This window comes from Artemia franciscana, chromosome 1, assembly GCF_032884065.1.
Source record: "Artemia franciscana chromosome 1, ASM3288406v1, whole genome shotgun sequence".
Taxonomy (NCBI): Eukaryota; Metazoa; Arthropoda; class Branchiopoda; order Anostraca; family Artemiidae; genus Artemia; species Artemia franciscana.
Genome location: NC_088863.1, coordinates 52,085,608 through 52,111,894, shown reverse-complemented (window position 1 = coordinate 52,111,894; position 26,287 = coordinate 52,085,608). Strand labels below are relative to the sequence as shown.

Here is a 26,287-nt window from a genome sequence, read left to right as displayed (position 1 = left end):
CCGCCTTTTCTGGGCTATTTACTGCTAAATTTAATTCAACTCTATTTTTCAGCTTGAAGGGTCTGTCAATGACTGTGAATGTAACGTTGCCTATGTAGACTCATTGAATAACAACAAGATTTTCCCGAGAATAACAAGCCTTTTAACTAAGAATTATTTTAGGTTTTACAAGGTAATTCTTCATACGCTTTTGAAATTATTCAGTCTTTCAGCTTTATTTTCTGAATAAGTTGTACCCCATTTTTCCCTCTATTCTTCTTGACTATTAATTGGTTAAATTTCTCTAGGCTTACCACTTTTTTACTTGTAAGGTAGTTGTTTTTGCGGCATTGCTAATTTGCCTTTAAAAGTTAATTTTCAGAAAATCTGGAATATATTCAAATCCCATGTTTGTTCGTTTTTTTTCCATGTTCCTGTAAATTGTCATCCCTGGTTAGGGGATACTGGTGTTATGATTTCTTTACAAGGCAAGACGTTTTCCCAGGGACTGGGGGCTAGAGGTTCCCTCGGAAGGTCTACCTTTAGAGAGGGTCTACCTTTTAGACACTCTACCTTTCTACCAATTTTTAGAGAGGGTTTACCTATCGAATGTCCATGTGTTTATGCTGTTTACAGAGGATGTGACGTTTTGTTTCATAGGGGGCCTGAAGCATTTATATATAAAAATACATACATACACAGAGGTTTGCGTCATGCAAAAATTTGGGGACGACTTTAGCTACTTAGCTTCCTCCCCTTCTTGAGATTTGTCCTGATGGTGTGAAGGACCTCATCTCAAAAAACTATAAAATTTTGGGCCTATTACTGTTGTTGATCTTCTTAAAAAAAAAAAAAAAAAAAAAAAAAAAAAAAAAAAAAAAAAAAAAAAAAAAAAAAAAACGGATGGACAAAATTACTGAACTGGATCAAAATTTGGGTTATGAATGTACGTCAGAAGTGTGAGAAGCTTGGTCAAATCACAGTAGACAATGTAGTTAAGGATGATGCAGAAGCATGAGCAGCAAAGAAAAGAGAGGAATGTGTCCTCAGTCGTTTATTGGAGACTATTTTAGGAATTCGGTTCAGTTGCAAAGCATCTTTCGCTGGCTTTCTTGTATGAGTGAAGGTTTTAGAACCCAGGTAGTATTTCTGTCGCCGGGATGACCAAAGACCGAATATATGGGACGGGCTCATGAAAGATCCTTTAAGGGGAAAGAAACAAGAGAAGTGCTAGATCTACGATTTTGTAAAAATAAAACCCAAATATTTGAGTGTATTTTGGGAGGTTACCATCTCAGAAAATTTAAATACTAGGAGATGAAGGAAAATAATTCACTAGTTTCTCATACTTGGTTAGTCGATAATGTGACGATTTTATGGTAGTTGTTTTTGTCGAAAAGCCTCTCTTTTGAAGTCTGTTGGAATGAGTGGTAATACGGTAAATATTTCTTTCCCATAAACTAATATAGATAAAGAAATTTAGTTTTGTCTTAGAGCAGGGGAATATTTGTCCCCTTATGACCTTGTTTGTCTTTTCTTTCATAATCCCCCCCCCCAGATTTCGTTTTGCCATCTGCAATGGTTTCAAGCATAAATAATTGTTAGAACTCGTTTTTAATGTCGTGCACTTTATCATCCATATGATACAAATTGCCTAATACTTAATTTGGTTTAATTCCACCTACTATTGAATTTTTAGTAGTTAACACCAGTTTAGGCTGTTCATTGGAAAATGAATTTGTCCCTTTTAATTTATCCCAATGATTTTTTTTTCTGATTTACCCCAATGGTTGAATTTAATGCTTTTAGGCGTTAAGCCATTTAAAATAAAGAAAATGTAAAAAGAAGTCTAAAGTAAGATGCTGCAAATATGGAAATTACGTGGGATAATGTATAACTAAAAATGTTTCTTTTGTCTAGCCTATCAAAGAACGTTCGAATTATGAGACAGGGCATTGCCTTGTTTAGTTATTAACTTTACCATTTAACCTGATCTGTCAAAATATTGAACATCACCCTGTCAATGTTGAGAGTTTAACCTAAAATAATTAAAGAGAGTTTAAAACGATAAGCAAGGTATTTTTATTTGAAGAAGGTTCACCTGAAAAATCCTTTGTTGTTTGATCTAAAATAATTCTATGTTTACAAAATCAAACAAACTGAATTAAAGGTATAGCTAATTCAAATAATCTTTAGCATTTACAAATGTACGAAAACAACATAAACCTAACAGTTAAAAACAACATAAGGTTAAAAACTGAAAAATAATGCACAAAAATACGAGAAATATAGGAAAGTTCATAGAGATATTGGAATTTTGAAAGGGATTTGTCATCGAAGCCCGACCCCTCTCTTTTTTGCACATCTCTGTCTGGCATCAAAATTTGAAAGATGTTTCCCCTGAGATTTAGCAGAGATATGCAGAGATATTTGAACCTATAATTTTAGTCTGATATGTCAGACAGAAAGATCATGTTAATGTTAGTTTGAGCTTTCTTTGGAAGGAGAGGCGGGGGGGGGGGAGTTCGAAACCTTTTGCTTCTGAGCATACCGCGCAATGAAATATACAGTCCTACTTTTTTCTTATTTTTTAGTTCCTTTTGTATCCTGATCCGTTATTGTAAAGACTAGATTGGTATTCGAATCTTAAAACCTAGTTGAATAGTCTAGATCAGGCGAAATTGCATTGCTTGACTGTTTTTGCCAAAAAAAAGTAATACATCCGACCATAACACTGACGAATTTAGAACTTTTTCTCGTTAATCAGTTTGCCGTTTCGTTAATGATGCAGGACTGTTTGCAACAAAGAAGAAAAAAAGTTAAATGCAATGCACAAAAACCATCAAAAATTGATGATTTGTCATCAGACCTAATCTATTACCCTCGGAAATCTTATAAGATCTAATAAGTTTTTCCTGGACAATATTTAAACGTTTTCTGTTCTCATAATGCTTTATAAAAAAAACATCTTATTTTTTTTTTAACTTTTAAACAGCGGAACCGATGAATTTTAAACAGCGGAAAGCTGGTACAACCAAAAAAACAAGAGCTAAGAGCTCATATGGCACTTGTGACGAGGCGAGAAGAGCTAAGAGCCAAGAGATCATATGGTATGAGCTCTAACAAAATTCTAGGAATCAATAGATTGATTTAAAAAAGGAAAATAAGAGGCTTAATGCCGGTCAAGATTTAAAATAAGAGTTCTGAGTCACAAAGTCCTTCTAAATATCAAAATTCATTAAGATCCGATCACCCACTCGTAAGTTATAAATACCTAATTTTTTCTAATTTTTCCTCTCCCTTTTGCCCCCCAGATGGTCGAATCTGGGAAAACGACTTTATCAAATCAAATTGTGCAGCTCCCTGACACGCCTGCCAATTTTCATCGTCCTAGCACGTCCAGAAGCACCGAACTCGCCAAATCACTGAACCCCTCCCCCCAACTCCCCCAAAGAGAGCGAATCCAGTACGATTCTATCAATCACGTATCAAGGACATTTGTTTATTCTATCCACCAAGCTTCATCCCGATTCCTACACTCCAAGTGTTTTTCCAAGATTTCCCCCTCCAAATCCCCCCAATGTCAAAAGATCTGGTCGGGATTTGAAATAAGAGCTCTGAGACATGAATTCCTTCTAAAAATCAAATTTCATTACGATCTGATCATCTATTCGTAAGGTATAAATACCCCAATTTTCATGTTTTCCAAGAATTCCGGTTTCCCCCTCCAACTCCCCCGAATGTCACAGGATCTGGTCGGAATTTGAAATTAGAACTTTAAAGCACAAGATCCTTCTAAATATCAAATTTCATTAAGATCTGGTCACCCTTTCGTAAGTTACAAATACCTCAATTTTCAAAATTACCCCCCCCCCAATTCCACCAAAGAGAGCAGATCCGGTCCAGTTATGTCAGTCACGTATCTTAGACAGGTTTCTATTCTTCCCATCCAGTTTCATCCTGATCTCACCGCTTTAAGTATTTTCTAAGATTTCCGGTCCCCCCCCCAACTGCCCCCCCCCCAATTACGCTTCATCCGGTTGAAACTTAAAATAACATATCGGAGTTACGAGGTCCTTCTAAATATGAAGTTTCATGAAGATCCGATCACTCCTTCGTAAGTTAAAAATACGTCATTTTTCTTTTTTTTCAGAATTACCCCCCCCCCCCCGCAATTGAGCGGATCCGTTCCAATTATGTAAATCACGTATGCAAGACTTCTGCTTATTTTTCCAACCAAGTTTCATCCCAATCCCTCCAATCTAAGCGTTTTCCATCATTTTAGGTTTCCCCACCCCAAACTTCCCCCAATGTCACCAGATTCGGTCAGGATTTAAAATAAGAGCTTTGAGACACGATATCCTTCTAAATATCAAATTTCATGGAGATCCAATCACCCGTTCGTAAGTTAAAAATACCTCATTTTTTCTAATTTTTCAGAATTAACCCCCCCCCCAACTACCCCAAAGAGAGCGGATCCGTTCTGGTTATGTCAATCAAGTATCTAGGACTCGTGTTTTTTTTCCACCAAGTTTCATCCCGATCCCTCCACTCTAAGTGTTTTCCAAGTTTTAGGTTTCCCCCTTCCAACTCCCCGCCCCCATCACCAGATCCGGTCGGGATTTAAAATAAGAGCTCTAAGATACGATATCCTTCTAAACATCAAATTTCATTGAGATCCGATCACCCGTTCGTAAGTTGAAAATACATCATTTTTCTAATTTTTAAGAATTACTCCCCCCCCCCAACTACCCCAAAGAGAGCGAATCAGTTCCGATTATGTCAATCATGTATCTGGGACTTGCGCTTATTTTTCCCATCAAGTTTCATCCCGATCCCTCCACTCTAAGTGTTTTACAAGATTTTAGGTTTCCCCCCTCCAATTCCCCCCAATATCATCAGACCCGGTCGGGATTTAAAATATCCCGAACAAATATCATTCCAAACATCAAATTTCATTAAGATCCAATCACGCGCTCATAAGTTAAAAATACTTCATTTTTTCTATTTTTCCGAATTAACCATACCCCACCCCCCCCCCCAGATGGTCAAATCGGGAAAACGACTATTTCTAATTTAATCTGGTCCGGTCCCTGATACGCTTGCCAAATTTCATCGTCCTAGCTTACCTGGAAGTGCCTAAAGTAGCAAAACCGGGACTTTAGGCTTTCCCCCTCCAACTCCCCCTAATGTCATCAGATCCGGTCGGAATTTAAAATAAGAGCTCTGAGACACAATATCATTCCAAACATCAAATTTCATTAAGATCCAATCAACCGCTGATAAGTTAAAAATACTTCATTTTTTCTATTTTTTGCGAATTAACCGGGCCTCCACTCCCCCCCCCCAGATGGTCAAATCGGGAAAATGACTATTTCTAATTTAATCTTGTCCGGTCCCTGATACGCTTGCCAAATTTCATCGTCCTAGCTTACCTGGAAGTGCCTAAAGTAGCAAAACCGGGACCGACAGACAGACCGACAGACCGATAGACAGACAGACAGACAGACCAACAGAATTGGCAATTGCTATATGTCACTTGGTTAATACCAAGTGCCATAAAAACTGGCGATTATGATTATGAATTGGTTATATTTGGCTGGTGGATAGAGGGGATGAATTCTCGATTGACATGTACAGGATTCAAATCAGCTATGGATTACTAACGGGCTATTACGTTCAGTTGAGATGAAACAAGAATTTTTTAGAAAGGGTGAATTTGTGGACCCCAAGGTGTTAACCAATAATATTTGGATTTATGATAGAAACCGATTCAGCCTGCTAAGAAAGTTTAATTAAATTTGTTTTTAATTGATTAGTAATAGTAAAAAAAAAATTTCCAGTATGATTGCGTCTTGTTAGCTAGTTAGATAGATTTCTAGCCTAACTGGAACGATTTAAACCATGGAATTGACTTCTTTTTTTATCATTTAGGTGTACCCTAGAATAATACCAACTTTATTTCTTTTATTGCAATTGAATGGTAACATTTTACGTTTATTCCTGAAGGATACTAAATTATTCATTCAGTGAGTGAAAATTCATAATTGTTCAATAATTAATAACGGCCGTTTAGACTCGTTTGTTTTTTGTCTTTGTCTAAATCACTTTTTGCATAATTTAACCCGCTGTTGGTCAAAATGCTCAGTTAAAATAGAAAAAAAAAATGTGATCTGGATGGAAATTTTGAAGAGAATATAAAGAAAATCGTACACTGTCCAGATTTTGTGGAAGGAGCGTATCGTCGGGCTTCAGAAACAGGTGTATTATTTTCTTTGTTATTTTCTATTTATTTTTTATATCTTTTCTAGAAGCTAGAAACTTGTTCATTTTTTTAATTGTTTCCTAGTATATGGTATCTTATTGCTTTACGAAAAATAGAGGAATCTCTTATTAATTTTGAGTGACAACTTTTATAAATGCCAATTATAATAGTTTTGTTTTGTCTTTTAGGTTCATCTGTTTAAAAAGTGTCCTTTTTGGGATGATAACGAAGGCAAATGCTCCCTTAAGTTTTGTGCTGTTGAAGAATGTCCAGCCGACTCTCTACCTGATGGCTTAAAACATTCCAATGATACGTTGAAATCATCCAACAGAATATTTGTAAGTATAGAAAACAAACTAAGTAATTTAAAACGTATTATTAGACAACCGAAACATCAAACAAATCTAACAACAAATACATATTTACCCCCTCCAAATTTTTTATATACCCCCGCTCTAGATTAAGAAAACTACTTCTTTGGTTATTTTTATTTGAAATATTGTTTATTTCGTATTTTCATTGAAAATAAATTGACAAAAAAACAAAGTGTTCTCCGTCCCTTTTATTTTTGTGAACTAATGTTGGTTTCAAAAATTGTTTGTTTTTTTTTCCAAACTTTTCTCTCTTATTTTACATTTCTTGGGAATGCACTTTTTGTACCCCGAAGGTGGTTATGTATTTGTTGTTAGATTTGTTCGATAGCTATTTTGGTAATAGGTCTATGGTGTACTAAGAATAATACAGTCATACTAAGCGGATGAGGCCAAAAAAAGTTTTATATTGTATGACGATTAAAAGAAATGAAGAAATGTGGCTTTCTTAGAAATATCTGTTTGCATTATGTTTGTACTTAAATTTTGCTCTACATAGCTATGCTACCAGTTATGAGGGTGAAAATAGAGTGACTATTAAAAAATAATCCACCTAAGAGTGCCGAACCTGAGTATGGCCAATTCTTTTTACCGTAAATTAGCAAACAATTTCTTTGTACCCGTAATTATGCCCGGATCAACTGTCATACTTTAAAATATAATTAAATTAGTGATCTGAACTATTTGCTTGTTCACTATTTCGCTGTCAATATTTTTTGGGCTTGGGTGTCCTAATCACAAACTGAAAAGGCTTGAAAGGATTTTCTTGACTTGTGGGCTTTACTGGAAGACGAGAATGATAAAATATGAAAATCAACAATCTTATGCAATAGGACTAGCTTCTTTAGCTACGACAAGGGTCTAAGAGCAGTGCTAACAGTATTTTGTGTGAAAGAGAAAATGTTTGCCAAGCATATGTTGTTTTTGTGAATTTCTAGTCCTGTTTAATTGCTTTAGATACTAGTCTCTTTAGCCGTCATGGATCCAAAGGGTCTCTCTATCCCTCCTCCTTGGTTTGGATCCAGTTTATTTTTGCGTATTTTTTTATTATGTTTTTATGAATCAATCGAGAAATAGGTCATCAAAATTTTGTCATTCAGTATATTAGTAGCTCTAATATTTAATATGGGATTTTTTTTAACGTAACATTACCTGTTGATCTCTGGATATACCCTAAGCATCTTTAGCGGTGTGATTCTTGTTAGGGGACTGCAAAAGTAGTTTTTGGTGGTTTTTCATGTTTTTATTAACGAAAAATTTTTTTTAAGTTTGGACCTCTGCCAAATGAAGAACCATGTATACCCTCAAAAGAAGATATTCTTGGCTCAATCAATGAGACGATTAGGTAAGTCTTAAGTTCTTCTTTCTCCAAATCATACTATTCCTCTTTTTTCCAAAGAATTTTTTTCCGCAATTATGTAATTTAGGTGGAATCATGTCCAAACAGACTATTTTCATAGAGGAACTAGCGATTCATTATTCAACTATCAACTGCTTTACCGTTTATGGTGCTGGGGAGATTACTAGTCAGTGCTGAGGGGATTAGACTGAAAGATGTTGTCATACAGTGTGATTCATTCAACATATTTTGCTAATTACCATCTCTAATTTGAAGCATCCTAGTTTAAAATGTATTGTGTTATACTTATTTTTGCTTTTGAATGGAAACAAAACTTTCATATTAAGCCTTCAGTTGATGTCTTGATTCGTAATGAGAGAACTTTTTTAACCATTGCTTTATCTGCCCAAGTGCGGAAGATTTTCGGGTCGTGCTTTTATTTAGGGCAGCAGAGCGAAAGACTGGTGAATCAATTCATTCCATTCCTGACAGGTAATTTTATTTTTTTACATAAAATAGGTAACATTTTCTGCGTCATAGATCATAAATTGAAAGTATATATTATGTATTAAATAGTTGAATGTTGTTATTTGATAAGCTCTTTGAGCTTACAGTATTATGCAACTGCTCGGTCATTTAGAAGTGTCAAAATTTCAATTCTACACATTTTTTTTCTTGGGACTTTTTTGGGGGGATTTTTCGGTTCTTTACAGGTTTTTGGGATTATAGTTCCACAATAAAAATCTACCATGAGGAGAGGATTGAAGATTTTTTGTGTTTAACTTGTTATTTCATTTTAGCAAAGCCGCTTCAGAGAGTATTGCGACATGGATAGAGTATGATGCTAAAACTTCAAGTTTTTGTGTTGTTGATGAAGAGCCTCCCGAGGACCAGATTTATGTCGATTTGATAGTTAATCCTGAACGTTATACTGGCTATAAGGGTCCAGATGCACATAAGATATGGAAGGCCATCTATGAAGAAAATTGTTTCAAGTAATTTCCTTTCGTCTGAATTGTTCCTTAAACCAATTTCTACTAAAAGGTGTATTTAAGTATATTTAGAGCTGTATGAGAAGTGCATTTAAAGCTAAAAAAAAAAACATAAAAGTGTTGAACGATGCAACACTGTACACCAAATCAAAGAAAACCAATTCTGAAAAATAATTAATCCAAGTAAATAGAACATCACTCATTTTCACTTGAAAACAATGCTTTTAATATAAAATAACCAGATTGTTCATCTAGTTTCCGTTTATCTAAGCATTCCTAGAAGCAACTCATTGTCTTTGTACTCAAATGAGCATAAATCTAGAGTGAGAACATTTTCTAAATCTAAGTGGGACTTCCCCGTAAATTCTCAAGCTAACTATAGCCTAAAATACCAAAGTCATTAAATTAAAAATGTGTTTTGCCTCCTGGACTCATCTTAGGGATATTCTTATCTGAAAACTGTTTTTTATGAAAAATTTCTCATTGTTGTTTTTAGCTATGAAGTTTTTCTGGCGATTTTCGTCTATGTTATCACAATGAACCGTGGAAATAAACAATCAAAATAATTCATCAAATTTGAAAACGTTCTATGACTGTATTAAATGAGACAAACTGTAACAATCTGATGATTCCCAAAGACAACTGGATAGATTGATCACTATAAGTCCTGCTACTAGAGTCCATCTGTTATACATCCCCTCTAAATGCTGTGCCTCATCTGAAATAAATCCTCCATGCGTATTTGTCTTGAAACTAAGTTTATGCGCATGATTTTGAATTTTGGATGGCCTAGCTTTTAGAAATTCTACAAATTCTTTTTGCAGATTATGATACTTTCAGTTTTCCATATTTTTCTTGTTTATTTTGAACTTATTTTTTGCTGCTTATTCACCCTGTGCCTAATACAAGGATTGCTTTGAAAAACTTTTTGTTTCTAGCTTTTATTTTTTTTAGGGCCAGTCTTGAATACAGTCTATTTACTGACACTCGGAACATGGGAGGTAAATTAGTTCCGAACAAATTTTTTTTATTTGTTCTTTATATTTTTACTAATTTTTTACTAGTTATCTATATTTACATTGATCGTTATATCTTCTCTATATGTCTTCTTTCTGTACTATACTTTCTAATCTTTGCTTCAATTATTTTTTCTGCATCAAATTTAAAAAAAATGTTGTTGAATTAGTTTATCAACTCTAATATTTATAAAGTAAAAGTTTCTTAAAGCCCAAGAAAAAACCCATTGCAGAAGAAATAAAAACTCCTCGTAGAACAAAGCCACCTCAGGCCAGTGCTGCAACAAGTACTCCAAATTTTTACTTAAGTATCAAGTATTAAGTACTCATTGTTTCTTTACTTAAATATCAAGTAATAAGTACTTTCCAAATTCTTACTTAAGTATCAAATATCAAGTACTTGCCAAAACTGTACTTAAGTAATACTTCAAGTACTACTTCAAGTATTTATTCTATATATATATATATATATATATATATATATATATATATATATATATATCATATATATATATATATATATATATATATATATATATATATATATATATATATATATATATATATATATATATATATATATATATATATATATATATATATATATATATATATATATATATTTCTGATATAAAGCCCATGCTACCTTTTTTAAAGCCATTCTGAAGGCTTCTTAGCCCGTTCCTTGCCTATAAAATGTCCCGTGTCATTCCTCTCTTGGAAATCTTAATTAAGAACCAGAATATCTGTTTTATCGTTTTTAACCGTTTCCCTTGTTCGGCTGGTACACACCCAATGAAGTCCAAGAAAATAATGTGAACCAATATTTTAACACAACAGCTTGAAAGCAAGACTTTCAAGACAATTAAGTGCAGTCAAAAAACTCCTGATTGGATCAGACAGATCACATGACAGGATTAACACAGTGCACGTAGTGTTGAACTTCTGGTGATTAGTGTTCAGTCAAATCTGGCACGTTTGAAGAAATACACGGTTATTCTGAAACATGTAGGAATGATAAAAAAAAATATTGAAAATATTTTTTTTCCCTTGTTTGGCCGGTAGACACCCAACGAAGTCCAAAAAATAATCTGAACCAATTTTCAACACAATGGCTTGAAAAAAAGACTATCAAAACAATTAAGTGCAGTCAAAAAACTTCTGATTGGATCAGATAGATCACATGGCAGGATTAATACAGTGCACATAGAGTTGAACTTCTGGCGATTAGTGTTCAGTCAAATCCGGAACGTTTGAAAAAATACAGGGTTATTCTGAAACATGTCGGAATGGTGGAAAAAATATTGAAAATAGAAAAACAAACTTTGGATTGGCTTTAAAACAGATAAAAGGTAATAAAGTAGATCATTCTCTGATTCAATAAGTAAAAACCTTAGCAACAAAAAAACTCAAATTTAAAAGTAAGGAGCCATGTGAGTCAGTCGCAGACTTTTTTAATAAGAGAAATTAAAGCTCAATAATCAAAAGTCAAAAATCAATTGATGGCATGTCTCGCCCTCAGCACCTTTACAAGGAAACTGCCTAAAGTTTTCAAGTTAAATTTCAGACACGCTATGAAAATGTATGGCATCTATATCCTTTGGCTGGTTTTCACTCAAGCAAGCCGCATACTGTGTAGTCAATTCAGATGGTCGGTATAACTCCCTATAAACATGTATTAGCCTATAAATTCACGGGCCTGCAGCAAGCCCGTCATCATAAGCAGCAAGCCTGGGCCTGCAGCATAAATCATCACTGGAAGACCGGATCCAAGAAGGAATATCTATTAAACCAAAGCGAGCAATTATTTTTCTGTTTTGGTGCCATCTAGGAAGCCGGAAAAGGATTTTGCAATATCTGAAATAAGCCGCACGTAGAGTATGGGGATTTTTATTACGAAACAGATGAGCCATGCCTGATAAAAACAAAAGCACAGGGGCGCAATAAGCGTTATAAATCATGCACAAACCGTTGCGGTTGTAACGGCTTTTGTTTGGGGATATTTGTCCGTAAGCGACGCGTAGGTTTTTCACGGCTTGATTCACTAGGGATGAAAAGGTAGTGAAAAGTGTTGGACCGAAACACAGACCAAGCCAACTAACTAAAGAAGAACATGGCAGAATTACAGTCCCAGCAACGAATGGAGCGACCGCATAAGGGCTATTAAAACAAATAAACTCGCATTTCGACACATTAACTGACAGTCCAATCTTAGATAGCCCATTGGTTAATATAGTAAATTTGGAAAGCAATCCACGGCGAGTCCGGGTAACAAGAAGAACGTCGTCTGCATATGCAACAAAAGACAAACCAATATAACCGTAAGAAACAGAACTTTTAAGGGGACGCAGGCCCGATGCAAGCACACATCTAAATATAATAGAAGACAATACGGCAGAAATTGCAACCTATCTATTTCTAGCAGCAGTTTTCACACTATGAAGTGGCAAAAACCATGAGACTAAGTCGAAAATCTTCTGACAAAAAAGGAATAAAACAAGAGCTAAGAGCTCATATGGCACTTGTGATGAGGTCGTAAGAACCAAGAGCTCATATGGCATGAGCTCTAGCAAAATTATAAGAATCAATACATTAATTTAAAAGAAAATCAGAGGCTTAATGTTGGTCGGCATTTAAAATAAGAGCTCTGAGACACAAGGTTTTTTTAAATATCAAAGTTAAAAATACCTCATTTTTCTAATTTTTCCTCTCCCTTCACCTCCTGCCCCCCCCCCCCCCAGATGGTTGAATCGGGGAAATCAGCTTTATCAAGTCAATTTGTGCAGGTCCCTGACACGCCTACCAATTTTCATTGTCCTGACACGTCTAGAAGTACCAAACTCCCCAAAGCACTGGACCCCCCTAACTACCCCAAAGAGAGTGGATCCAGTCCGGTTTCGTCAACCACGTATCTACGACGTTTTCTTATTCTACCCATCAAGTTTCATCCCGATCTCTCCAATCTAAACGTTTTCCAAGATTTCCGGTTCCCCCCTCCAACCCTCACCCGATGTCACAAGAGCTGGTCAGGGTTTAAAATGAGAGATCTGAGACATGAGTTCCTTCTTAATATCAAATTCAAAATACCTCACCAACGGTCATCCGCTCTTAAGTTAAAAATACCTCAATTTTTGCAATTTTTCCGAATTAACACCCCTCCAACTCCCCCAAAGGGAGCGAATCCATTTTGGTTATGTCAATCACGTATCTAGGACTTGTGCTTATTCTTCCCAGCAAGTTTCATCCTGATTACTCCACTCTAAGCGTTTTCCAAGATTTCCAGTCCCCCCCCCAGGACACTAGATCCAGTCGGGATTTAAAACATGAGATCTGAGTTACGAGGTCCTTCTATTATGAAATCTCATCTGATGAAATTCAAGATCCGATGATTCCTTCGTAAGTTAAAAATACCTTATTTTTTCTAATTTTTTAGAATTAACCCTCCCCCAACTTCCCAAAAGAGAGTGCATTCCTTCTGTTTATTTCAATCTCATATAGAGAGTATATAGAGAGTATCCCTATATAAAATATATAGGGCTTGTGCTTATTTTTCCAACTAAGTTTCATCCCGATCCCTCCACTCTAAGCATTTTGCAAGATTTTAGGTTTCCCCCTCCAGTGTCACCTGATCCGGTCGGAAGTTAAAGTAAGAGCTCTGAGACAAGATATCCTCCTAAATATCAAATTTAATTAAGATCCGATCTAATTTTCCCGAATTAACCGTCCTCCCACCCCACCCCCCCCCCCCAAAGGTCGAATCGGGGAAAAAACTATTTCAAAATTAATCTGGTCTGGTCCCTGATACGCCTGACAAATTTCATCGTCCTAGCTTATCTGGAAGTGCCTAAACTAGCAAGACCAGGACTGACAGACCGACAGACCTACAGAATTTGCTATCACTGTATGTCACTTGGTAAATACCAAGTGCCATACAAAGTAATTTTTCTCTGGGAATGGAATATTTGGTTGAAGGTTGGCTTCAATATGACTTATTTTGGAAAAGGGTTATTTCCAGGCTTTGGGCAAGCCATGGGTTATAGGCCCTACTAAACTGAAGGAAAACTTGACTTTCTTAAAACTTAAAACCCCCTCCCCCTCGCCCTATTTTAGATAGGGCTTGTGGTGTCAGAGCTCGATTTGAGCCCTGATCCTAGTCATCTTTGGTCTAGCGTTCATTTGGATCCGTTGCTCCATTTGCAAGTTATACTAAATTAAACCAAAAGCTTCACTGACATCCATCAATCTCTTGCAAGCTAGACTGAATTAAATGAAAAACTCAACTTTTAATTAAGCTTGGGTCTCCATCCCAGAACTCAATGCATACCATACTCTTATGCATCTTTATTCAATTTTCATCGAAAATTTATCTCCATATGCAAGTTACTGTGAATTAAATAAAAAGCTCGAATTTTTTTTAACACTTAAAACCCCATCGCCCTAATTAAGCTCAATTTTAAATCCAAATAGTACAATTTCAATACAAATCTGAGTGGCGGTTCTCGATTGCACAGACGGGCGGACAGATAGACAGATCTCAAAAACTTATCCTGATGGATATTTTCCACTATCCAAATAGGTGATGATACCTGGATGATGATATGCCATTGTTTTCCTTTTTTAGATCCAATTAGCCAACATGGCTACCTAAGACGTTGCAAATCCGTCCGTCCGTCTGTCTGTCTGTCCGTCCGTCTGTGTAATCACGTATAGGGGGAGAAACGCTGGTTGGATTTGGATGAAAATTTTGATGGCCAGATTTGGTGCCAAGGATCATGAGACACATCAAGTTGAAATATGAAGACCCTAGCTCAAATAAAACAGGGGGGCCTCTCCCCCCTTTTTTATAGCTTTACCTGCTAAAAACAGTTTTTCGTTCAATTCAGAGTAACTTGCAACTGGAGTGATGGGTCTGAATGAAAATTGAACCAAAGAGGCCTAAGACCATGACACATATCAAGTTTTTGAGATAAAGACCCTAGCTCAAATTTAACAGGGGGGAGTGGGTTTTAATTCCTGAAAATTTAAGTTTTCTGTTTAATTTAGTATAACTTGCAAATGGAGTAACGGATCCGAATGAAAACTAGACCAAAGATGCCTAAGATCAGGGCTCACATCAAGTTCTGGTATCACAAACCCTATCTCAAATAGGGCGAGGGGGAGAGGGTTTCAAGTCTTAAGAAAGTCGAGTTTTCCTTTAATTTAGTAGGGCCTATAACTTATGAATGGAGTGACAAATCTGAAGTCAGATTCGTCTGAATACCTGAATTTGCTGGAACGAATTTGACAAAATACCACTGCATTGGATCCAGCTAGAATTACCTAGACTTGTTTATTGCAGACAACATTTGGATGGGCAAAGATTCATAGCTTCAGTAGTTTTACCAATAATATGGTCCTGAAGATGATGAAATGGTAGAAATCTGGTTCAGTTGACGAGATGACAAAACTTAAACACTAATGTCAGAAATATAAGCCCAAATGGACTACAGTATGCAACATTTAGCAAAAAACAAGGGATTTTAGCTCACTGTCGACCAGTGAACTGTGAAATAATTTCAATTTTCTTTGTTATATAACTCTTAAACAAAAATTTAACCAAGTGTTAATCATACTATAATTTTTTTTCCTCAAAAACAAATACATTATTTCATATCCAAAAATAGGGCATGGAGCTATATCTGAGTTTACTCTAAATCTAAAGGATGATGTTTTCTTGTAAATTGCCAAAGCACAGACACACAAAAGCTATATCCGAGTTTGCTCTAAATCTAAAGGTGTATGTTTTCTTGTACATTGCACAAGGCACACACACAAAATTTTCGTGTCAAAGGTAAAGTATTTGAAAAACAAGTACATTAAAAGTATCTTAAGTAATAAGTATTTCGTAATCTTACTTAAGTATCAAGTAATAAGTACACCCTCGAGTTTTTACTTAAGTACAAGTACAAGTAATGGAAAATTTTACTTAAGTAGTACTTCAAGTAAAAGTACTTCAAGTAAGTGACAGCACTGCCTCAGGCCAACACAGAATCACAGGCCACCTAAGGTCAAGGTTGAAGCCCTGTCATTTTTTTGGCTATATTTATTTTGAGGCCTGCAACTCTTTAAAGGCTTTGTGAATGGGATGTTTGAACCATAGCTCCCAGGACTTGCTGACGTGACTAGCATTTCCTGCGGCCCTGTATTTTCAGAAAATTTCCTTTTAAACCTCTGGACTATTTTATATTAAAACTTCTGGTTTATTCTGAACCTATTTTGTCAGTTTTCTTATTGCGGTTGCCGGTTTTCGTAAAGTGTGCTTTATAGAGATAACACAATATTTGAATAATAATGCTCTTTGCATTATGTTTTACTATTTTTGATTTCCGCAAATGGTTAGCAATGCTTTATTGCTCTCTGATTTTCTTAACATATCCTCTCTTCTTGGTAGTTTTAATTTGTTTGTTTGGTTTTCTGTATTAATGAAGAGACGTATTTTGATATCACCTCTGTCATAAATCCACACGAGTGATATCCCAATAACCTGTTCTATGGGCTTTCCTCTTTTTCTCCTCTCGAATTTGGAGGTCAAAGCGTACCTTTTGATTTCAGGTTTGTGTATATAACTATTAACCAACCATCTATAACCATTTAATTTTTCTCTTTATAATTACTTATTTTCTTACTTTTGCAGTCTGTCTTCTATCATCTTTTCTGATTTTCTTTTTCTTCAGTCATCTTCGTGTGAGCATTTTATCTGTTCTTCACTTTTTCAAGGTAATTTAAATCGGGATTGCCTTTCTCTGGTGGTTGGAATTTTTTTTATTATTATTATTATTTAGCTTTTAAAGTTTGCCGTGAAAATTCATGCAATTCCCTGTATAATTTCTAGTTCACACACACTGAAAGATGATTGCAAGGTGTGAACTAGTTGGTTAGCATTGAAGAAGATAAATATTAGTGCCTATCTTTAAATTGTTATTGAGATTAGCTGACTGTTTTTGTGTCCTGTTTTACTTTCGTGTAAACTATCTTTTGCTTTATTCAAGATACCGAAAAAATAATGACAGGGGCTGGAATATTCTGGTAGTAATAATTTATTTTTAACCCAGTAAAATACAAGACAAGTGGAGTAAATAAAAGATAATGAATGGAAAATAAAACAATTATACGAGAGATAAAACATATATAACGCAGCCACAACTCAACTAACGAAAGAAGCTCTAAAAGATAACGCAACTATAAAACGAAATCAGGTGAAAATTAACGGATAAATAAAGGAGCTAAGGGGTGGAAGGGGTCCAGAGAAAAAAAACATAATCCTTTTTCAATTTTCAGTCTAACTTCCGCAAAGAAGTAATAATGTCAGAAGCCCCTAAATACCGAATTATTTTCGTGTTCCTATAAGACCGGGGTAAATAAAGCAGAAACTTACAATAGCGGAAATATAATATACGTGATTCAGCCAGATCCTTTTTTTTCAGGATATGTGAAATACCAGACATGAAACGTATTGAATGGTCACAATAGCGGAAATATAGCAATGCAGGCGCTTTTCGAGAATAATGACCATGATTAGCCATCGATTTTACCATAACCCACTTTAAGTGTTTCTTTAACATCCCGTACAATATTAGTCCTAACAGTTAATAGATTCGAACAAATATGAATGCCTAATTACTGTAAGTCAGAGACACAACGGACGGAGAAGTTAGAACACGGAAGACAAATGGGCATAGTACTTTGCATTAAAAGCTAGGTTCTCATACTTATCAGTATTCAATGACAGACCAACACTTTGGAAATGTTTTGGAATAGATGATACGGGATTCGAGAGGCTGGATCTAGAACGGCTTAAAAGAAGTGTATCATCCTCATATCCGATATAAGAGACATTTACCAAATCACAAAATAGAGAGGGCATAATTCTGGATAGCACACTGTGGATACAAATACTGAAAAGATAAGGGGGAAAAGCACCACCTTGACGCACTCCCGAACGGATTGGAATATTCCCATAAAAATTAGAGTGAAACTTAAACCGAATTACTATATCAAAACTGAAGAACCCGAAAGACAGAAACGTTGACTCCAGAATTGACAAAGGAAAACATAACTTGAGCATGAGAAACACTGTCAAAAGCTTTAGTGTTAAAGTAAAAGTGGTCTTACAGGTTGCTTATTCTTGGCAGCTCAGTGTCTGAGAGGTAGAATCTTGATAAAAAGCTTTAAGGACCGCTCTTCTTAACTTAATATCCTTTCAAAATATTTTATAAGGTTGTTAGGAATGTATTAAAGATTTTTAGAACCTTTCGCTTGAAAAATAATCTTTTTTTGTAACGTTTAAAATTTGCAGGCCAAAAATAGCAGAAAACCCTTGGAAGATTTTTTAAAGCTCTTTGTTTCTCACCTTTATTTGAATGACTAGATTGCTGCTCAAACAAATTCTTTGTTTTCTTTGAACTGCGCTTTAAAAGCACAGTATAAAAATTTGAATAATTAAAAGTATTAAAATAAAAGTATTATTTTAAACTAAATAGATTAAATTTTTTAGTTATTATTAAAATTATAAATTATAAAAATTGTTTCTAGAATAATTATTGTTAACTAAATTATATTATGATAGAATAAATAAAATTATTCTTGTTGATCAAAGCAGCGTAATTAAAATTTTTGGGTAACTCGTAAAAATTCATAGCTTTTTTTCAATTTTTAAAGTATATTTAATTTTTAAATTGATATATTAGTATCCCTTGTGGAACACGTATGATCATAGTTTTCTTTGATGATGGGAATTTCATATTCTTATCAGCCAATGGCGTCGCCCTCTTCTGTTAGAAGACTTTAGTTGGTGAGACAAATTTGCTTTAAATGCTCCTCTTACATTTAGATATAAAACTCCCAATCCTAGTGGCTTGTTGTGGAAGATATTCATTATTAAAGTGCTATCCTCGGCTATATTGGAAATTATAAAATGTGCGACGTTTGGCTGATCATATTTCACTTTTTTGTCATTTTGGACATAATAGTTAAAGAAACATTTGAAAATCAAACCAAAAAATGAAAAAAAAATCTTCAAAATCGTTATGAATATGTTTGTGAAAGATGAAAAAATTAATCAGTCGATTTTTTTTGCAAATAATGCCAGCTATAGTATATGCAATTTTCAAACACTTTGTCATAACGAACTGTAAGTAAGAAGCGACTTTGACCAATAGTATCCAAAGTTTAAAAAAAGAAGTTTGATAAAAAAAAAATCAATGTATAAAAAAGCTGTGATTTTGCTGTTTCTGAATTGTATAAATCATTAAGTTTTATGTTGCTGATTCAAAGCTACGACCCTAAGAAAATTTGGCAAATTTTTGAAGAAAGGGGGAAACACCCTCAAAAAGTATTTATTTTTCAGTTTTTCTTCGGAGAAAGATCACGGATGCGTGTTTATTCGTTTGTTTTGTTGTTGTTTTTCTTACGGGTGATTAAATCAAATGAATGGTTCTTGAAGATCGGAAGAGGGCTCATTTGAACGTAAATCAATTTTTCTAGTACCATTTTTATGTTACCGAAAAGATAGTGCCGCGCGAATTTGGCGTTTTTGCCATTTTTTGGCACCAGACTATGATTTTGTGCTACGGAGGACAAAGTTGCTATCAATCGAAAATTGTGAAATAGCAATTCGATCTAAAAGTATCAAAAACTATATTTAGCTTCCCGTTTGTAGAGAAAGTAGTGGTGCATAGCGGCTTATTCGTTTCTGAAAAGTCACGTAGTTCACACAAGAGAAATGGTTAACATTGACATTTATCTTAATGATTAGTTTGACTAAGTCGATGCATATTTATTTTTGACGGAATTATGTGTAGTGATGAAAAACATCACTGATATTGCACATCAGCTATTATGACAGAGGGGTGGTGGATTATAGTATAGGTGGGGAAAGGGGGGTAGATGCCGTAACTAGCGCATTTCAATGCCCAAATTCTCAAATTCTTCATAAACCCCCAGACATATATAGGAAAGGGTATGGGGGAGGCCTGTAGGAATTAAAATCTTAACATTACTCTCAAGCCTGAATAAGGATGCTACGGACTGATACCCCCTTCTTATTTCAGTAGAATCTTTCTGAAATTTATTTAAAGCTTCATTTAACTAAACTCCGAGGAATCATATTTCATATAATTACATGCAATTATGTGTAAGATGGGTAGATACATTTTGGTAGATGGCGCTGTTGCGCTAGCACAGCTGCAGAGCCCATCTACCAAGTTTAGCTCAATAGTGCCCAATATATGTGTACTGGTTTGTCAATGGTGTCACCAGTTAAAGCAGTGACTATCCTGACAGTTTTCTGTGCCATCAATATGCAAATTAAGTACAGGAAAGATACTTTATTTGACCTTTCTTCACCCCTGTATACGGTGGCACCATCTACTTTTTCGAACTTGGTGACTTTTAATCTTCTGACGAAGCCACCAGATGCTGCTACCGTCCCTTTTTTTAGATGTCAGCACTGTTCACAGTAGAGCTACTTCTACGCACGAACCGCTACGCAAGCCGAGTGATATTTTCTTCTGTTTTTTGTGTTAGTTTGTTATTTAGCATAGTGAAGCAACGCAAATTAGCTGTTAGCTACGATGTTGTTTAAATAAACCTATCTCTCTCTCTCTTTCTCTCTCTCTCTCTCTCTCTCTCTCTCTCTCTCTCTCTAAGTGCGTATCAGCTAATATGAAGGAAGGGCAATGGTTTATTTTCAGGTGGGGATTGGAGGAAGATGCCTCAAGGAATGCTTTTTAATGCTCAAATATTCAAACTCTCATTGAGCCTTCAGGCTTCGCAATAGAATTAGTTTTGGGAGAAGGAAGAGTCGGGTAGAATTTGATATCTAATCACTCTTGATACCCCAGGAATACTTTTTCTCTATGTCTTTATTATTGGTGCTGCAGGGGGGAGGGAGCTGGGTAATAGTGCCCCTCCCATTGCGACAATCTTTTTGTATTTAACATGAAATATTTATCTCGTATGCTTACCACCACAAAAGTGGAAAATGTGAGATGGGATATCATTAGCCTCGCCATGAAAGTTTTTGGAAGATCGGGGGGGGGGCATAGGTGCTACAAGGAGCTTTGTTTTTGTCAATTTTATCTTTACCTTTCTATAAACAAAGTTTCTGTGTATTTAAACATATGTATACAGTGTATTTAAGCATCAGAAAACCTTATTGTACAGGTCGCAATGGCGTCTATCTTGTAGAAGGTAAAGAGTTACATATAATCTTTGTGCTCTCTCTGTTCACCCGAAATATCGTAGTAAAAATATTTAGACGAACCTGTTCAACAAAATCACTGTTCATTGAATATTTTGAGTAAATGTTCAAATTTTATCCAAAATTTTAATTACAATCCGATATTTTAATTCCTAAGCAGAAAAACGGAAAAGTGGGAAGCTACGAATCAATTTACAATTATATAAATATACAATTTAACTGCAAAAACTGTGGTATCATGGGGCTGGTAGGCCATTTCACATTCTGTTAGGCCTGGGCATGATTTGAAAAACGATCAGAAATTAAATAAAAAAAAAAAAAAACAAGTTTGTCAAAGATAGTAAGGAGTAATATTAAAACTTAAAATGAATAGAAATAATTTCGTATATGAGGGGAGTGGGGTTGGTCGTTCTTTACGCAAAAGTTTTAGCTTTTGTCTAAATCATTTAAGAATTATTGCTGAAACACAAGGGCGTTTAAATTGGAATAACAAGCTTTTTTTAAATACTAACCAATTTTTAGTATTACGAGCGAGGGGTTGAGAAGTTTGCAGCCCTCATCATATACGGAGCGATTTCTGTTTGTTTTGAATTCTAATGTTGCTCTTTACTTTAATTAGAAAAAACTGCTCTTTATATATAATGTTCTCAAGGAACCGTTCCTTAACATTACTTTATTAGAATTTGATGACTATCAAGGAAAACTTTTAGTCAAAAATTAACAATAAACCAATCTTTTGAATTGTTTAACTAAAAAGTATTACATGAACTCTTGCAGATGAAATCAAAGCTCTTATTTACGACAAAGAACAGCAAGTACAAATTTTTCGGAAAAATCCGATGCTTCAGTTTTTAATTAAGTTTCAGAAGAATCGCTCCAACTAAAGAAATTGGTTGACTTCCCTTCGCAAAAAGGTGAAGACATTCACCCCTGATGAAAAATAGAACATTAGTTTTCCCAAAATTTGCCTCTTTCCTTCACAGTCCTATTGGTTATATTTTATCATTTTCGGGCTTTGAGCAGAATCGCCTGCTGTTAGTCTTTTACCTTTTCTCATAATTCATTGCAAGTTTCTGAATTGTGTGTAGATTTTTTAAGATATTTCTTTTTAAGTCAAATTTATATTTCAGATATGTGTTTTGAGAAACGTGTTTTCTATAGAGCAGTTTCAGGTCTTCATGCCTCAATCAATATTCATCTCTCCCTCAAGTATCTTTATTCGGGTAAGTGACATAATTTCCAGTATTATAATAGACCAGTTTACTAAAATCAAATGGCTGTGAATGATGATTATGCAATTAGAGGGACGGATCACAATATCTGTGGTTCTGGAAGCAAAGGACTGTATACAAAGCTATACTGTCCATCCTTGCAATTGTGCTCTTGCGTTGCACGTGCTTTTTTCAAACGCTTTAACAGCGTATTTAAACAGCGTAATGTAAATTTTCATATTAAAAGCAACGCACACTGAGCGTTGGGATCCCCATGTAGAGCTTAGAAAAGACGCTCCGTGTATGAACGATCAGTGCGGTGGGGTACGTTTGAGACATCTAGAAAAATAGATTTACATTTAGCGATAGCGATTAAGTGAAATGCTCAAGGGCTTATGGGGTTCAATTTTGTCTTTTGATACAGCGGAAGAAATGGCCACCGATGATTATTAGCTTTACAAGATTTACTTTTATTAATCATTAGAAATCATTTGGTGCTAAAGCTAATGGGAAAAGGGGAAAGTCGGTCATCTACATAGAATTAAAATAAACACACCCATGTTGCATCGTTTTTTTTTTTTGTTTTTTTTTCAGCCCACTTATAGCTAGATTTTCTAATAGATTTTGCATATCTTTTCATATGATTTGCCATATAAATTGTGTCCTTTTCATGTTTAAACATAGATAGTTTTTTGCTATTGCCCAGAATGTGAGCTTCTTGCTTAACCTCAAATTTGAAATTTTTTGAACGATCTGTTTATTTTTCCAAAACATGTGGAATTAAACTTTGCGCTCTAGAAATATTGTCATTAAAATGGAAATTATCGTGATCCGACGACAAGTTTGTAAATTAAAAAATTTAAAGGGAGGGAGGGAATACCATCAATTGTTACACATTTTTGACTTACTTGCTTGACTTAAGTCCCATCCGGCCTTGGTGGTCGTTTCGGGGCCTCTCTCCTCACGAGCGAATATATTTGTCATCTAAATTGCTCTCTGTTTTGTACCAATCTGAGAAGACCAGGGAGGTTGCAGTCGGAGAAGTCCCTCCAGTGCTTTGGGAGGCAACCGCGTGGGCGATAACCGTGGGTACAGTTTCCAAATAATTCCTAATCTGCATAGGCAGTGATTTAATGTATTGGAGAAATCGCGGTCAGAAAGATTGCACCTAATAAATGAACATTAGCAAAATTATTCTATCTGGATCAGCTTTACATACAGAAAACTAGAAGTAAGAATTATTTTCTTATGTTTGAGATTTTTATGTGGTCATATTGTTTTTTCTCAATATCTCTCGGTTTTCTTACAAAGTAAATCCGTTCTCGAATCGCCGTTTTCCACAAAATGCGATTTGGGGAAATTTAGGCTACCTGATAAGTAGAAGTTAATTATAGATACTAAGATATATCTACTTATTTGTAGATATAACTAAGAGCTATATATATATATATGTACAGTATATATTCTAGTACATATGTGTATATACATAAATTGATATGTAAAATTTATTTAAGTCTAATATACTCACAAAAATTTTAGCTGCGGAAGTGCCTGATGTTCTCAGTGACGGAATTAATTCACTTGGTAATTGGGGTCCAAACCTTGAAGAGTTCCATAGAAGATTTGATCCTGACAGAACAAATGGACACGGACCTCAGTGGCTCAGAAATCTTTATTTCCTCTACCTTTTGCAACTAAGGTGCGTTCAAAACGTTTTCACTTATTCAATAGTAGAAATTACTGAAACTAGCGATATTATATTCAAGTAAAAAAGATGTAGTTGAATGAAATTATATTAACTTTGATTTGCCGTAATAGTTACAGCATTAGATACAACTTAGTAAAGAAACGAATGAACATAGTAACCGAAAAAGGCAAGCTTAAAAAAAAATCAAATAAGGAAGAATTGCCATTTAAACCTTATTCAGGAATACTAGGTGTTGTTTCCGTTAATCTTAATGGTAAAAGTTAATTGCGAAAATTAATTTATGAAAACTTAGAAAAATGGCCCGAAATTGCACGAAAATGTTGTCAGAACCAAATGAAAACTGCTCCATTGGAATCGCCATTGGCGAAAATCCTATATAAGAGAATTACTGTCTCCTTTTTGTTTTGTTGCCTTTTGTGGGGCCCTGAAATATCTTAGAGAAATATTTAAAGTATTGCATGTGTGTTTCTTGGCACTTTTGGTGTGTCGACCTTATGAAAAGAATCAAAGCTAAGAGGACGCTAAAAAACAAACACGAGCCTAAAAAGCTTACAAAAAGGATCTGAAAAAGTGGTGACTTGTAGGTTGCTCACTGGGTTATTGATGCCTGCCCAAAAAGAACCGGAATATATCGATGAGAGCATCGATCTTTTTTAGTTGTTGTCTTGGTATGGGCTTGAACGTGAGGGTACTGATGTCAAAATCCTGTTAAATGGTGGGTCTTTTTTCTCAGAAAAGGAACTTTAAAACCATATATCATTTAGATAACACATTCGCGGATAACGATAAGAAAGAGATTTACTACAGAACTCTTTTTAAGATGTTTGCAACAGAAAAACATTGTTTGACATTCCACTAACTTTGAAAATGACACTTCAGAGTACTAGATTTTTTATTATTTATGGAGTTAGTATGGTTTCAGCCAAGAACGTATCCAGAATTTTTTTTTTGTTTGTTTAGGGGGTTACAAAAAAGCTTTAAAAAACGCATCAAAAATTTGTTTATATTCATTTGTTACGTTTTTACGAGTTACACAGACATTTACGGCCTTGGTTTCAGCCTTATTTATATTTATTCATGTGAAACTGATTGAAATCATTTCCGTTGATTTGCCAGTGGGTAATTTCGTCAGTTGTAGCTCTAAGTGATATTCCAATTTCTCTCTAGAAAGATTGGAATCTCGCTTAGAGCTGAAACTGACGAAATTGCAGATCTCTACATAAAGTTAGCTGCACTGGAAAAGAGTCCTATCCTTCTGATGCTTACTAAAGAGGATTTTATCATCGTTAACAAGTTGCTTCTTCGAAAAATTAGCTCAAATTATGTTATATACTGTCGCAGTTGATCGACTCTCTTTAGTTGTCAAAGGTAAACAAACTGAAAAAGAAGGAGCAAAGACCATGGAAAGTTTTGCCAAGGACAAGAAATGAACAGTTAGTGCTAGGATGAACCAGGTACTTGAATAATTTTCCAAAAAACATTTCTGTTGATAGAGGGGTTGTCAATGGATCATTAGGTTATTTATCCTGCTTATAGTTGCTACCAACTGGTGAATTAGGTAGTATCCTTTCAACTTTGATGGACGGAAACTTCTGGCTGTAGTTTTCTGAGAAACCGTGCTTTTTGGTACATCTAGTCACAAGGATTGAAGTTACAATGTGCAAGCGGTGACGCAGGTGTTTTGTTTTAGTCCAGGTATATTCTATTCTGCTCTGTCAAGCGCAACTACTAATGCATTTCTATATTTAGTAGAATCCGAAGAAAATTTTGCCCTATGTGGGTGCTTTATTGGAGTATAACCGTCAGAGAAAACCGTCTAGAAAAAATCCTTCATCATTTCAAGTCCCGGAAATAAATCGGAAGAACTTCCGAATTGAAGAATGAAGAAGGCAATATTGTCCCCAAAACCTGCAGGAAAGGGGAATAATAACTGAAAAGAAAGTATTATCTTAAAGGTGCGCCGAAAAAATTTCATAATCGAGACATGGTATAAAATCGTTTCTCCAGGTTATTCGACTGCTTCACTGAATTTAACAAGAAATCACAAAAAGCTACTTACAAGCTTGAAGATCTTGTTGAAAGATTGAATAATAGATGTTGTTAAATCCTCACTACGAGATAAACATTATCATGGCTTTATAAGCACACAACTGGCCCCAGCTAATGT

The 26,287-nt window shown here is 35.0% G+C and overlaps 1 protein-coding gene across 6 annotated transcripts in view; it reads left to right on the top strand.

The window, feature by feature from the left end:
* The window catches only part of LOC136031171 (ero1-like protein), a 79,055-nt gene that overhangs the window by 28,628 nt on the left and 24,140 nt on the right, over positions 1 to 26,287 (top strand). For 5 of the 6 annotated variants that reach the window (XM_065710558.1, XM_065710546.1, XM_065710551.1 and 2 more), the window contains exons 3-9: positions 53 to 172; positions 6,433 to 6,582; positions 7,884 to 7,960; positions 8,755 to 8,949; positions 16,636 to 16,718; positions 22,332 to 22,424; positions 23,952 to 24,111. In XM_065710558.1, coding sequence (XP_065566630.1) covers positions 53 to 172; positions 6,433 to 6,582; positions 7,884 to 7,960; positions 8,755 to 8,949; positions 16,636 to 16,718; positions 22,332 to 22,424; positions 23,952 to 24,111 — 878 coding nt within the window. Of the gene's footprint in view, positions 1 to 52; positions 173 to 6,432; positions 6,583 to 7,883; positions 7,961 to 8,754; positions 8,950 to 9,900; positions 9,948 to 16,635; positions 16,719 to 22,331; positions 22,425 to 23,951; positions 24,112 to 26,287 lie in introns of all 6 variants that reach the window. The other variant, XM_065710532.1, reaches the window with a different exon arrangement.